Source organism: Rosa chinensis, chromosome 2 (assembly GCF_002994745.2).
Source record: "Rosa chinensis cultivar Old Blush chromosome 2, RchiOBHm-V2, whole genome shotgun sequence".
Classification (NCBI taxonomy): Eukaryota; Viridiplantae; Streptophyta; class Magnoliopsida; order Rosales; family Rosaceae; genus Rosa; species Rosa chinensis.
In genome coordinates, this window is record NC_037089.1 from 67,933,522 (window position 1) to 67,948,021 (window position 14,500).

Consider the following 14,500-nt stretch of genomic DNA (forward strand, 5'->3'; position numbering starts at 1 on the left):
ACTCTTATCAAGAATAAAAGCTACGCTTACCAACAACAAAAACTATTATCACCAACATCAGAAAGCTGCTTTCACAAATAACAAAATATACTCTCACCAACTACTAAAACTACTCTCATCAACACCAAAAACTACTCTTACCAACAACAAAAACTATGATCACCACCAACAAAAGCTACTCTAATCAACAATAAAAGTTACTCTCAATAACGTCAAAAGCTACTCAAACAAACAACAAAATCTATTATCACCAATAACAAAATCTAGTACCAAGTAACACAAAAGCTAATCCCTTAAATTAAGACTAATAACGCTACTCACAATGACTAAGAAATCTGTTCCCAACCAATACAGAAGCTACTATGAAACATCAAACAAATATAAATTGAAAATGTCCACTACTTGAATCAAATTACTCTGATTTCAACTTCAAACAAACACAACTCAAGAACTTGATAAAGTAATCATCACATTCATCCATCTATACCAGAACAAAATGACAATCCTTCTTAACAGAAACTTCAACAATTCTCATTCTATCCTACAATTATGAAACAATTTCAAACTGGAACAATTTCAATCAAAATGGAACAATTTCAATCACAACATGACTAATCTGGTGATTTGTTAATACGAGATCAAGGATAACAGTGCCAGAATTCACCAAATCAAGTTACAGAGTGTAGACCGGAGGTTCCAGGCTTCTAGTCGTCGAAGGTCATCGTCCGGATCCACGACCTCAGCTCACTGAAGCTTCTTGACTACGGCTGCGCTACGCTTTGGACTTGCTGGCGTTCAACCGCGTTCGACCACGAGTACAACAGACCTCGTTCTCGCCGTTAATCGAAACAATGGATCTCCCGACCTCAATCAGAGCTCAATCCACTGCAGCCGCGATCCAAGATCCGAAGGTTTACCTGCTTGTGGAGAACCAGATGTTTAGGGCTAGGCTCGAATTGCTTGCCGTCGACTATCAGATGTTTTGCAGGCGAGCTTGTGAGGTCTGAGGTCTGCAACGGCGTCATGTGGGTTTGGGAAGGGGAGAGAGAGAGGCAACGGTGTCGTGTGGGTTTGTGAAGGACTGAAGGGGAGGGAGGGAGAGAGAGAGAGAGAGAGAGAGAGAGAGAGAGAGAGAGAGAGAGAGTGTGTGTGTGTGTGTGTGTGGAGCAGAACATTTGAGCTTGTTTAGATAAGGTGGAAGGGCAAATTTGTCAACTGGAGAAAAAATTGAAGCATTTGGTGGCCTTATGAAGACAAAAAATATAAGATGGCCTCGTGACTAATTAAAGTTTCAAAAAATCACTTGTGTGTAATTTTCTATTGTTTTTATCGTAATATTTATAACTGCCTCTCATTATATTAACGATGATCTTCTCTCTTAAAAGTTAAAACCCAACATTGCATCAGAGGCTTTGGTGTTTTTATTACTATACCACGGCAACAGTTCTAAATCGTTTTAACAAGTACAAAGAAAGGGTTTTAGCAATAGGGTTGACATAAGGTTAAGAAGATGAGGCAATGGGGTTGGCTTCTTGGGACACTAACAATGCTGCTGGTTCTGGTTTTTCTCTTGGTTGGTTTTGGATTTGACACCAGCACCCCAACAAAAAGATCATTGCGGAGTGATTCTGGACGACATTATAGGGTGAAGATGGTAAATACATCTGACAGCATTGTGTTGGATAATGGCCTTGTCCAACTAACGTTCTCTAATCCCGCTGGCGACGTTATTGGAATCAGATATGGGGGAATTGATAACTTGCTTGAAATCCACAATAAGCCAACTAATAGAGGTTACTGCGATTTGAACTGGAACAATCTGGGAGAGAAGAGCAGTATCTTTGAACGAGTATTGGGAACAGAATTTCGAGTGATCACAGCTACGGAAGACCAAATAGAAATCTCTTTCACCAGAACATACAATGTTTCCCTTCCCTAGGGTGTGACAGTTCCATTTAATGTGGACAAAAGGTAAATATTGCAGCGTGATCATTCTGGGTTCTATGCATATGCCATTTTTTAGCACTTAGAGGGGTGGCCCAAAGTGGTGATTTATCAAATAAGAATGGTTTTCAAGCTTCAACAAGCCAAGTTCTGGTACATGGCACTATCGGACACTAGACAAAGGTTCATGCCAACAGCCTATGAACGTGGATATTATGGTATGAAACTCGCCTACAAAGAATTTGTTCTCCTAAACAATACAAGAGAGGTAGATGACAAGTATCAGTACTCAATTGAGGACAAGGATAACAAGGTGCATGGTTGGATTTGTACCGATGATGAATCACATGTTGGGTTTTAGATGATCACACCAAGTGATGAGTTCCGCATGGCCGGTCCATTCAAGCAGGGTCTCACTTCCCACGTTGGTCCCACCACCCTCTCAGTGTTTGTTAGTACCCATTCCGCTGGGAATGCTGGGATGACCTTCCAAGAAGGTGAGGCATGGAAAAGGTTTTCTGTCCTGTTTTTGTCTATCTTAATTCTGCTCCACCGGAATCAAATAATTCCACGAGTATTCTCTGGAACAATGCTAAACAACAAATGTTCAAAGAAGTCAAGAGTTGGCCATACAATTTCACTCAGTCTCAAGACTTTCCTTCTTCTGATCAAAGGGGTTCACTGTCCTGCCGATTACTAGTACATGATCGGTAAGTCAATAATCAGTCCCTTCATTCAGCAAGTTCAGCTTATGTGGGACTTGCTCCGCCTGGAGAAGTGGGATCATGGCAAAAGGAAAGCAAGGGATACCTATTATGGACTCATGCTGACAAAAAAGGTTATTTCATCATTAAAGATGTTCGACTTTGAAATTATTGTTTGTATGCATCAGTTCCAGGCATTATTGGAGACTAAAAATATGAGGCTGATATTTGTTGAAGGATGTCGACATAATGTGTGCATCTACAAACTAGAGTTTAGAGTTGTAATAGGAAAGTGTTCTAGGTATTCAATTGTATTCAGATTCTATTACCTTTTAGGTACCTTGTAACTCCCTATTTAAAGGGCTCCTATTATCAATAATAAACACAATTACAATTCTCCTACAACAGGTTATCAGCATGACGCTCTAACCCTTGCCGAAAAAAAAAAAAAAAAAACCTAAACACCAAAATCTGCAGCAGCCTCCCTGCCACAGTCTTCCTGCCGAGCCTGCAACCCTCCCTTGCAGCCTCCAGCCCACCTGCCGTAGCCTCCAGCCTCCCTGCAGCCTCCAGCCCAAGCACTGCTACTGCCCCTGCAGCCCCTGCACTCCACCTGCACACCCATACTGCTGCTGCCTCCGCAGCTCCTGCACACTGCCTGCGCACCCACGCTGCTGGTCTTCCTTCCACTATTGCAAGCTAGCGCGCTGCGTCCCTGCAAGTTCGCCTGTGCCCTGCCTGCCTGCGTGCGTCCATCCCTGTCTGCGTCCCTGCATGCCCGTGCGCTGCAGCCTGCAAAACTGCCGCGAGTTCTTGCCTGGTGCTCCCTACTGCCCTGCACACTGCTGCCTAACTCAAAGCCCTTGCTGCCGTTGTTTGTTGCTGCACCACGCACCTGTTGCTGCTGCCCTACGTTGAGATCGCTACTGCACTACGTTGAGACCACTGCAATCCTAACTTAGGATTGAAGCAGCATCTGCAATCCTAACATGCCTGCATCAACACGCGCGTGTTCTCAAGCCCAAAATCATCACGTAAGTTTTTGTAATTAAAGTTGTTGCTTTCTTGTATTTAAATTTCTTTTATTTTCTGCAGAATATTGGAATATATGTTGCCAAATGGTTTTGAGTATTTAACAAAGCAGAATTGTGGGGATTCACGCTTAACGAACTAAGAGTCTTCGTATGAATTAAGAGTGTTCATAATTAAACGAACTAAGAGCGTTCGAATGAACTAAAAGTGTTCATAATGCTTGGACTAAGAGAGTACGCAAGCATCAAATTGTGACCATATTAAAACATTATTATTTGGTCTTGGAAATTGATTTCTTGGTAGCATAGCTTGGAAATCCTATTATTTTAGTTTTCGTGGAAGTTTAGCTTCGAAACTAATATATCTTCTCTTCTTATTTTCAGGATGTCGAATGAACCAAGGCTCGACTTTCCTATGCTTGACTCAACAGGCTCGGATTACCACAGTTGGGTAACCGATGTTGATAACCACCTCACTTCGAAGGGAATACTACCCATAATCCAGGAACCTAACCCGGATCTTGTGTTTGTGCGAACACCTACAAAGCATGCTCAAGCAGTTATCTTGATGCGATGCCATATGGACAAGGCACTCAGATTGGAGTATATGTCGATCAAGGATGCAAGAGAGCTATGAGTAGCGCTAGAAGAGCTCTTTGGCAATGTCCAAGACTCCCTCCTCCCTGACTTGAAGGTTCAATGGAACAATCAAGTCTGTTGCTGAATAGAATTCATAAGCTCTTTGCTTACAATCCATGTTGAGATTTTGTGGACAACCTGTCACAGAGCAAGAGCTAATTGAGAAAACTCTCTCCACCTTCCCCATCTCAGCAATTGTGGTCTCAAAGCAATATTGTACTAAGGTCAATACTGGACGGATCACGAAATTTCATCAGCTTATCAATATTCATATCTGTAGCTGAGAAACATGATAACATACTCGTGAGGAATTATAATTCAAGGCCCATTGGAACTAAGAGTGTTCATGAGGCAAATTATAATGCACCCAAAGGAGGGCGCAAGGAGCGGAACCCTAAGAATAAGGGACATGAGGGGCGTATCGGCCCATATAACCGCCCTAACCAGGAAGGAAACCGCAAGTTTGGTGCGGATACACGTGGTGACAATGCCACACGTGGAAGAGGGGGTCGTGGCATCCCTAGACGTGGTGGTGGCACCATGGCTCGTGGTGGAGGCACCATGGGTCGTGGTGGTGGCACCAACCCTCCTAGGGAATGCCCACAACATGCACAACTGCACAACGTGCACCTCAATTAAAGGGAGGCAACCACAATGATATGTGTCATCGATGTGGATCAAGTGAGCATTGGTTCAAGCAATGCAAGGCAAGAGAGCAACTAGCTGCAAGATAAAGGGCATACAGGGACCTGAGGGAGCAAGAAGTGTACCTTGCAGAAGAAGAAGAAAATGGTGGAGACGTTAATCTCACCATAGAGGACTTCAAAGCTGAAGATAAAGTGCACAAGGATGTTGCAAACTTTGATTAGATTAGTGCTTTTTATTTTCCAAAAATTATGTAATAGTCAATAAATGACAATTGTATTAACTCTTTCTTATGTGGTGCACCCAATAAAATATGATGTCTAGGAAAGTCATTGAGATAATTGGTACTTAAGCGAGCCTTGCTCCACCAACATCTCTCTCTACTTTCCTGGTCATATTTGATTAGAGTTGCCAAACGAATAGAGTGACTACAATGTGTCTCAGTTTGATTTTCTTTATTTTGGATTAGACCTTTTTGGACCATTTGATGTAATCATTGGCTACATTTATTAATAAAGTATCGAATTATTCAATGGCATGGACATGTTTTTAATTTCGAACTTTATTATTTTTCAGTATGTTTCCTGGAGAGTTGGAATGTCTTGTTGATAGTGGCACCACACATACTATATTGTGACATAGGCAACAATTTTTATGGATGACGCCTAGTCGATCTTCTGTGACTATGATGGCTAGACCATCACAATTGATTCATGGTCGAGGACCAGCTCAATTTATGTTGACAAATGGCACGAGTATTAATGTCACCGAAGCTCTATATGCTCCTAGGGCTGGAAGGACCCTATTGAGTTTTAAAGATATAAGAGCCAATGGTTTTCATGTGGAAACACATTGTGAGAATGGACAAGACTTCCTTTGCATCACCTCTAATGACTACGGATATAAACGAGTATTAGATAAACTTATGTGTCGTTCTAGTGGGTTGTATGCAACCACTCTTCGAGTCATTGAATCCAACCATGTCATGAGAGAAGACTTATGGGATTCTGACACATATAGGCTTTGGCACGATCATCTGGGACACCCAAGTTGTGATATGATGATCCGTATACTAAAGACTTCACGCGGACATCCATTTATCAAAACGAAAAGAAGTCAGAACTAAAATTCGGTCCAAGGTAGGGCCAGAGCTGCCTACCCCCTACGGCCCAACAGTGGTATTGACACCACTAATGCCTCCTTGATTCCTTTCTCTACTTCTAAAGTTAATTGTGACTTCGTGGCTCAACCGGATTCTTCCATGGTTGCTTCTAAAGCCCATCTTTCGTTTTGCAAAGCCTGCTCTTTAGCAAAATTAGGATCGACACCATCCTATGCAAATGACACTAAACAAAATATTCCATTCTTGCAACGAATCCAAGGTGATATTTGTGGACCTATCCAACCAAATTGCGGACCATTTAGATATTTTATGGTGTTGGTTGATGCATCGACACGTTGGTCACATGTCAGGCTTTTGCCTACCAGAAATGCTGCATTTGCTAAACTCCTAGCACAAATCATTAAGTTAAGGGCTCACCACCCTGATCATCCCATTAAGTCAATTCGTCTTGACAATGCTGGAGAGTTTACATCAAAATTTTTTGATGACTATTGCATGTCTATTGGGATTGAGGTTGAACACCCTGTTCCTCACGTTCACACCCAAAATGGTCTCACAGAAGCCACCATTACAAGACTTCAAATGGTTGCTAGAGCATTGGTTATGCACACCAATCTCCCTGTTTCTGCTTGGGGCTATGCAATATTGCATGCAGCAGTGCTTATTCGTCTGAGGCCTACTGCCACTCAACCCTTTTCTGTGTCTCAGATGGTTACTGGATATGAGCCTGATGTCTCACACTTACGCATATTTGAGTGTGCAGTCTATGTGCCTATTGCGCCGCCACAGCGTACCAAAATAAGTCCTCAAAGACGATTGGGCATTTATGTTGGATATGACTCTCCAACCATTACCCGCTACTTGGAACCCTTGACAGGCGATCAATTTCCCGCTGGATTTACCGATTGTCACTTCGATGAGACAGTCTTCCCGTCGTTAGGGGGAGATAAGAACAATAATGTTCAACAGGAACGACATGAATTGTTGTGGTCTATCCCCACTTTTTCTCATCTTAATCCCCGAACCGCACAATCCAAAATTAAGGTGCGGAGAATTCTCGATCTTCAGAACATAGCAGACTCTATGCCTGATGTGTTTTCTGATATCGCTAAAGTGACAAGATCACATATACTTGCAAGGATTGATGTCCCTAAAAATAGTGGATATGGCGCCACCCCTATGGGTATTGGGCATGCCACCGCCACCACTAATGGTGATGGCAATGTGGCTCAGGCCGGGCTCCCAGCAAGGAAACGTGGGAGACCCAAAGGTTCGATGGATTCTAGCCCGAGAAAGAAAGCGACTTGGGCACAAAAAAAATCCATTAATCATCGACATAAATAACCCGTCTCATGAAGATATTCTGGATTATGGTTATGTCCAAGAGACATCATTGGGCAACTCTCCAATGTCAGAACCAATTCCAGAGAATAGAGAGATCTCCATGAATTACACTAATGCACATGAGACGTTGAGTCGAGATTTTTTTATCCTTGATGATGTGTTTGCATATTCTATCGCTCAAGGAATTATAGAACATGATGATATTGAACCTCGCTCCGTTGAAGAATGTCAACGAAGAGCAGACTGGCCTAAATAGAAAAATGCGATCCAGGTTGAATTGATTCACTAACAAAGAGACAGGTATTTGGGCCTATAATGCTGACACCCCCAAGTATAAAGCATGTTGGCCATAAATGGATCTTTGTTAAAAAGCATAATTAGAAAAATGAGGTTCTTAGATACAAAGCCCGCCTTGTGGCGCAAGGTTTCTCACAACGCCCTGGAATCGACTACGAGGAGACATACTCTCCCGTAATTGACGTTATAACGTTCCGCTACCTTGTCAGTTTGGTAGTTTCCGAAAAACTTAACATGCAGCTTATGGATGTGGTTACAACATATCTCTATGGGGATCTAGATTTAGAGATATACATGAAGGTTCCAGATGGACTTCAATTACCCAAATTAAGTGGCTCTAAACCACAGAGCGCGTTTTCAATAAGATAGAGACGCTCACTATATGGATTGAAATAATCCAGATGGATGTGGTATAACCGTCTAAGTGACTACTTGATTGGGAAGAGATATGAGAACAATGAAATATGCCCATGCGTGTTTATAAAAAGGACAAGTTCCGGATTTGCAATTGTAGCAGTTTATGTCGACGACATGAACCTAATTGGAACTCTAGATGAGTTAAAGGAAACTGCTAAATACTTGAAATCCGAATTTGAGATGAAAGATCTTGGGAAAACACGGTTTTGTCTCGGACCAGAAATCGAGCACTGTAGTGATGGGATTATGATCCATCAGTCAGCATATACTCAAAAATTATTAAGGAGCTTTAATGAAGATAAAGCAAAGCCTGTGAGTACTCCCATGATCGGTCGTAGTCTTGAGCCTGAAAATGATCTGTTTCGTCCAAGGGATGAGGACGAAGAATTATTAGAGGCTGAAGTGCCATATCTAAGTGCAATAGGCGCATTATTGTACTTAGCTCAATGCACAAGACCGGACATCTCATTCGCTATGAACTTGTTAGCCCAACACAGTTCTGCGCCAACACGCCGTCATTGGATTGGTGAAAAGACAATCTTTCGATACCTGAGAGGTACGATTGATATGAGTTTATTTTATCCCTACAGAGAGAAGAGAAATAACGGAAGTGTGGGATCGGACTCCACAAGGCAAAACGCCACCTTCCGTGCTCCTCCTCCCCTCCATCAAAATGACAAAAATGTCTTGATGGGTTTTGCTGATGCAGGATATCTCTCTGACCCTCACAAAGGTCGTTCCCAAACTGGTTATGTCTTTACCATGGGATGCACTACGATATCTTGGAGGTCTACAAAGCAGACCCTTGTTGCTACTTCCTCAAATCATGCAGAGATTATTGATATACATGAAGCCGTGCCAGAATGCATATGGCTAAGGTCTGTAGTTAGACATGTTCGAGGAACTTGTGGTTTGAAGTCTAACACAGATGAACCTACATGCATTTATGAAGTAATGCAGCTTGTATTGAGAAAATAAAGTTAGGTTTCATCAAGGGCGACAACACCAAGCATGTATCGCCTAAGTTCTTTTACAATCAGCAACAACAAGCACTTCTAAATATTGAAGTGAATCAGATCCGATTAGAGGATAATGTAGCGGACTTATTTACTAAGTCGTTACCTAAATCGACCTTCGAGAAACATGTGAGAAGCATCGGATTAAAAAAGTTATCCGAACTCCCATGATTGTAGCAATCAGGGGGAGATATTGACATCAGGGGGAGGTATGATGTCTACATGTTCGATCTCGAATAGTGAAGGACGTGTTGTGCTCTTTTTGCCGTTTGACTAGGGTTATTTTTGTCCCACAAGGTTTTTGTTACCTGGCAAGGTTTTTAGTGAGGCAACGATCAAAGCGTCCTCACCAAGTTTGAGCGGCACAAGGGGGAGTGTTGAAGGATGTCGACATAATGTGTGCCTCTACAAACTGGGGTTTATAGTTGTAATAGGAAAGTGTTCTAGGTATTCAATTGTATTCGGATTTTATTACCTTTTAGGTACCTTGTAACTCCCTATTTAAAGGGCTCATATTATCAATAATAAACACAATTACAATTCTCCTACAACAATATTACAATTGAACCAGGAAGCAAAATCCAAGTGCCTGTTTTTATCTACAAACCTCCAAAAAATGGTCCTACTTTATGGGAAATTGGCATCCCTGATCGCACTGCCTCCGAGTTCTACATACCCGGTATAAATTGTACATTTTCAAAGAAAAGTTTCGGCAATATGGATTGTGGGCACGTGATGAAGATCGATATCCTGACTTTGATCTCATCTACAAAGTTGGTGCTAACAATTACATTGAAGATTGGTTTTAGGCTCAAGTGACCAGGAATATAGGAAATGAAACCTATGTAGGAACCACATGGCAGATTCAGTTTGAACTTGACAATGTGACTCATCCCGGAAGTTTTACACTCCAATTGGCATTGGCCGCGGCCAGTTATTCAAAATTGCAAGTTCGGTTTAACAACTGGAACGCCAAGCGACCACATTTTTCAACAGGTAGATTAGGTGTGGACAATGCTATAGCAAGACATGGAATTCATGGTTTGACTCGTTGTTCAGTGCAAGTGTACCAAGTTCTCTGTTGCATGAAGGAACAAACACAATCTATCTAACACAGCCAAACGGTGGATCACCTTTCCGAGGAATCATGTATGACTACAAAAGACTAGAAGGACCTTCATTATAAACATCAACCCCATTCTTCATTTCTTCAGATGTTTACAATAAAATTGGAATGGTGTAAGACCCAACCCGATCCTCATTCATACTGTATAATAAAGAAAATTTGTTTATCATTTCATACTGTCTCTGCCTGACATTTGTTATAATTGAACTTCTATCAGTCTTCAATTGTTTACTTTTTTTTACTAAACTATGAAAATGGCTACTAAAAGAGACTATGATTTATATTTGAAGAAACACCACTACTGAGGAGAAGAGATTGTCTATTGACTATAATCCCATAACGACGAAATGCTAGTACATTAAAAGTGCTAAGACAAGGGTATCCAATAATTAGAACAACCAATTTGGAAATGTCCAAAAGCTAGAATTTTGTCCTCCTCATTGGGGAATTTACATCTAATAATTGCTTGATAACATCTCTCATCGTGGGTCGCTTCTTAGGATCATTATGAGTACAGCTGAAAGCCACAAGAAGCACATCAACAATTTGTTCCCTGATATCTGAGTCCAGAAGTTCCTCCACAAGGCTTGAATCAACAATCCTATCAATTTTTTCTGTGTCGCTCCACACGGACCTAACCCATCCTACAATATCAGTTTGCTCCATAAATGATGGATCCAATGCCTTCTTTCTAGTTATCAGCTCAAGTAAAACAACCCCGTAACTGTACACATCAGATTCCACACTGTTTCCTGTTCTGAATGCATTTTCTGTAACAAACCATGGAAAATATTAGTTCTGCTCAAAAACTTGCAAGCAGAAACATTTCTAACCATAATTAAAATATAGAAGAATTACCTGGTGCGATATATCCGGTTGTACCAACAACTGAGATGGACACCGTTGAAGGAGTAGACTGATCCAAGAGTTTAGCAATTCCAAAATCAGCAATATGAGCTTCCATATCAGAGTCTAACAGAATGTTCATTGGCTTGATATCTCGATGCACTATTGGGGGATCACAATCATAATGGAGATATTCTAAGCCGTATGCAGTTCCCAGTGCTATCTTGTAGCGGACACTCCACTCCAGAATTAGTGGGGGGCTAATTTCGTGCAAAACATCATGAAGGCTCCCATTTTGCATGTACCTATACAAGATTAAGCCATAGTCCTTTCTTAACCAGAAGTCTTCCAATTTAACCAGATTCCGGTGCCTGATCTTCCCAAGGGTTTGAAGTTCTCTAATCATGCTCAAGCGCCTTCCTTCATGCCCTTCAAATACAAGCTTCTTGACAGCAAAATCTTTGTCTTCATCCAAAGAAGCTCGATAAACAGTTCCATGGGCTCCACTCCCAATGATATATCTATCACTAAGGTTCTCTGTAGCCTCCATGACTTTGGAGAGTAAGGAAGATGGGCCCTCTCGAGCTGAGACCCCAACCTCCTGCGTAGTCCTTTTGTGCAAGCAAAACAAATACACCAGTAGATACAGCAGAGAAACAACTAGTATCGATGATCCTAGGGCTATAAATGCAATTTCCACTTTACTAAGTCCTTTCTGCTTGCTTGATTGACTATTGCAGAGCTTAATAGTGTTGTTTCCAGCACAAGTGAAGCCACATGATGGAAGGTAACTGACACATAGGGAGGGATTGCTGGAAAAGGAAAATGAGGATGAGTTTAACAGGTTCATCAATGTTTCTGGTACTGCACCTGTGAAGCTATTGTATGAAACATTAACCTCAATCAATGAAATCATCCCATCAAGAGCCCTCAAAGTCCCCGTCAGATTGTTATGAGATAAATCTAATCGCTGTAGCATTGTCAACTTTCCAAGCTCTGAAGGAACCACACCTGTCAATGCATTATTGCTAAGGTTCAGAGCATAAAACAAATTCTGCAGTGCTCCAACTGACGATGGAATCACACCTCCCAACAAATTTCCACCAAGTTGTAGCTCCGAAAGCTTTTTAAATTCTGACAAGAAGGTTGGAATGCCGCCAGTAAACCTGTTCTCACTTAATACCAATTTAGATAAATCTGTCCAACTACTCAAACTCAAAGGAATGGAGCCATTCAAGAAGTTGGACCCCACATCAAACTCCAGCATTTTGGTGCAATTGGATAGGCTAGAAGGCAAAGCACCCACCAAACTGTTGTGGGAAAGATCCAAAGTATGAAGATCTGCAAGGTATCCTAACTCCTCTGGTATAACTCCTGTTAACTTATTCATGGCCAAGTTGATGGAGGTGAGGCTGCTACAGTTTCCCAAGCTTGATGGAATTTCTCCACTAATCTCATTGCTGCTGATGTCCATATATGAAAGGTCAGAATTTTTTGCAAATTGCGGAAGTACTCCGGTCAAGTTATTCCGTTCGAGTCTCAACCTCCTTAGAGTTGAACAACTTCCGACATCAGAAGGTATGGTACCTTGAAACTGATTGAACCCCATATTCAATGCCCTTAGCTTCTTTCCAAGGCAAAGATTTGGAGGGATGCTACCAGTGAACATATTATACATAAAATCTAACTGAACTAAACTGCTGTTAATCCCCAAAGCTCGAGGTACAACTCCATAAAACTGGTTGTTGTACAATGTGATGTTTTCCAGTTGATTGAGCTCAGTCATCTCTAGAGGCAGTTCCCCAGTGAGGTTATTCTTGTATAGATGGACATATTGAAGAGTTTGAATCTTCCATATGCTAACTGGAATTTCACCAGTCAAGTTGTTTTGAAATAATTGAAGGTCCTGCAAGTTGGTTAACATTCCCAACTCATCGGGAATTTCTCCAACTAGTTGGTTTGTGTACAATTGTAGTCCGGTCAAGGACTTACACTTGCCAAGTTCTGGAGGTATTTTTCCAGACAGCTGATTCTCAGGAAGGTATAGAAGTTGTAGCTTATCTAGTAGGCCAAAGGAAGACGGTATTGGACCAACTAAATTGTTAACTGCAGCCGAAAATTCCCTTAAACCAGTACAATTGGCAAGGGCTGATGGAAGACCTCCACTAAACTGATTGATTGACAAATCCAAGAAAGTCAAATTCTTGCAATTTTCTGAACCAAAAGAAATGGTACCCTCAAGACTGTTATTACTGACTTGTAGATAGGAGAGGTTCTTAAGGTTGTTCAGACTCTCGGGCAATACGCCGCTCAACTGGTTATAACTCAAATCCAAGGTCTCAAGAAGACTACAACTGCCCAACTCCATGGGAATTTGGCCAGAAAAATTATTGAAACTCAAAACAAGAGTCTGTAAGTGACTCAAGTTCCCAATTCCAGGTCCTAACTGACCAGAAATTCCATAACTAGAGACATTCAAGGCAAAAACATTGTGGGCAGGGTCACATGCTATTCCTACCCATTTGCATGGTGTGGAATCAGAAAGATTCCAGCTTGAGGAAATGGGTTTGGGGACAAAAGTCCAGTGGTTTAAGATGGACAGTAGAGCAAGCCCATCAGAGTTCAAACTAGTTATAGTGGTTATGGAAACAGAGCAGCACAAGAACAAGAAAAGGAAATGGCAAAGAGAAAGCTGCATGGTATTTTAAGGTGAAGAGAATGAAGAAGAAGAAGTAGTAGAACCACTCACTGATGAGAAAAGTTGACAAAGATTAGAGCTTCTGGGCAGAAATGTAGAGCCACCAGTGGTTGAGTTGTCCTTTTGCAGGGAGCTGAAACTTTTGGGTGAAGAAAGAGAAGAATGAACTATAAAATGAGGAGCTTGAAGAGTCTGTTTAGCCGGTTGGGGTTAAATAGTCGATATGAGGGGGTGTGAAGCCATTAAAGGACGCGGTCTGAGGTCTCTGGCACGTTTCAAGGAACGTATCTTTGGACCCAGAGTCATGATTTTACTGACAAAGAGAAGAAAATAGAGACTACAGAGGACCTTGTTTTGATTCTTCTGTGTCTGCAGTGTGAACTCAATACTTGGAAGGTTGGATATGCCCTACCTGGTCTGAAAAGATGCAAATTGACCACAACCATAACGAGAATGATACTTGTGTAGACCCATTTGATCAAAATCATAGGTCTTGTACCGAGTACCAACTAGCCAATTAGGAAATGATTCCTTCAAGTTAAAATTGTATAGTCCACCATATGGTTTGTTGGTTTCTGATTTATAGTTAGTGAGTTGCAATTAGCCTATATAATCATATTACTCTTTTCTTTTTCTTTTTTAAATAAAGTGATAATTAAATGATATTAAC

At 41.4% G+C, this 14,500-nt stretch overlaps 1 protein-coding gene and 1 pseudogene across 1 annotated transcript; one reads left to right on the top strand and one right to left on the bottom strand.

The window, feature by feature from the left end:
• The first annotated feature begins 1,510 nt into the window (after positions 1-1,510).
• On the top strand, positions 1,511-10,346 carry LOC112184838 (annotated as a pseudogene).
• Positions 10,347-10,444: 98 nt separating this feature from the next.
• On the bottom strand, positions 10,445-14,230 carry LOC112190227 (receptor-like protein kinase). Its single transcript, XM_024329651.2, has 2 exons — positions 11,145-14,230; positions 10,445-11,056 (listed from the first exon to the last, which is right to left on the bottom strand). The coding sequence occupies exons 1-2, from the start codon at positions 13,828-13,830 to the stop codon at positions 10,707-10,709; spliced, it is 3,036 nt and encodes a 1,011-aa protein (XP_024185419.1). The 5' UTR covers positions 13,831-14,230; the 3' UTR covers positions 10,445-10,706.
• Positions 14,231-14,500: the final 270 nt, after the last annotated feature.

Excerpts from the sequence above, each read along its gene's own strand:
- LOC112190227 (XM_024329651.2), bottom strand. The coding sequence starts at position 13,830 with ATGCAGCTTTCTCTTTGCCATTTCCTTTTCTTGTTCTTGTGCTGCTCT. Across the intron at positions 11,057-11,144 it reads AACCGGATATATCGCACCAG|AAAATGCATTCAGAACAGGA; the intron begins GTAATTCTTCTA and ends GGTTTGTTACAG.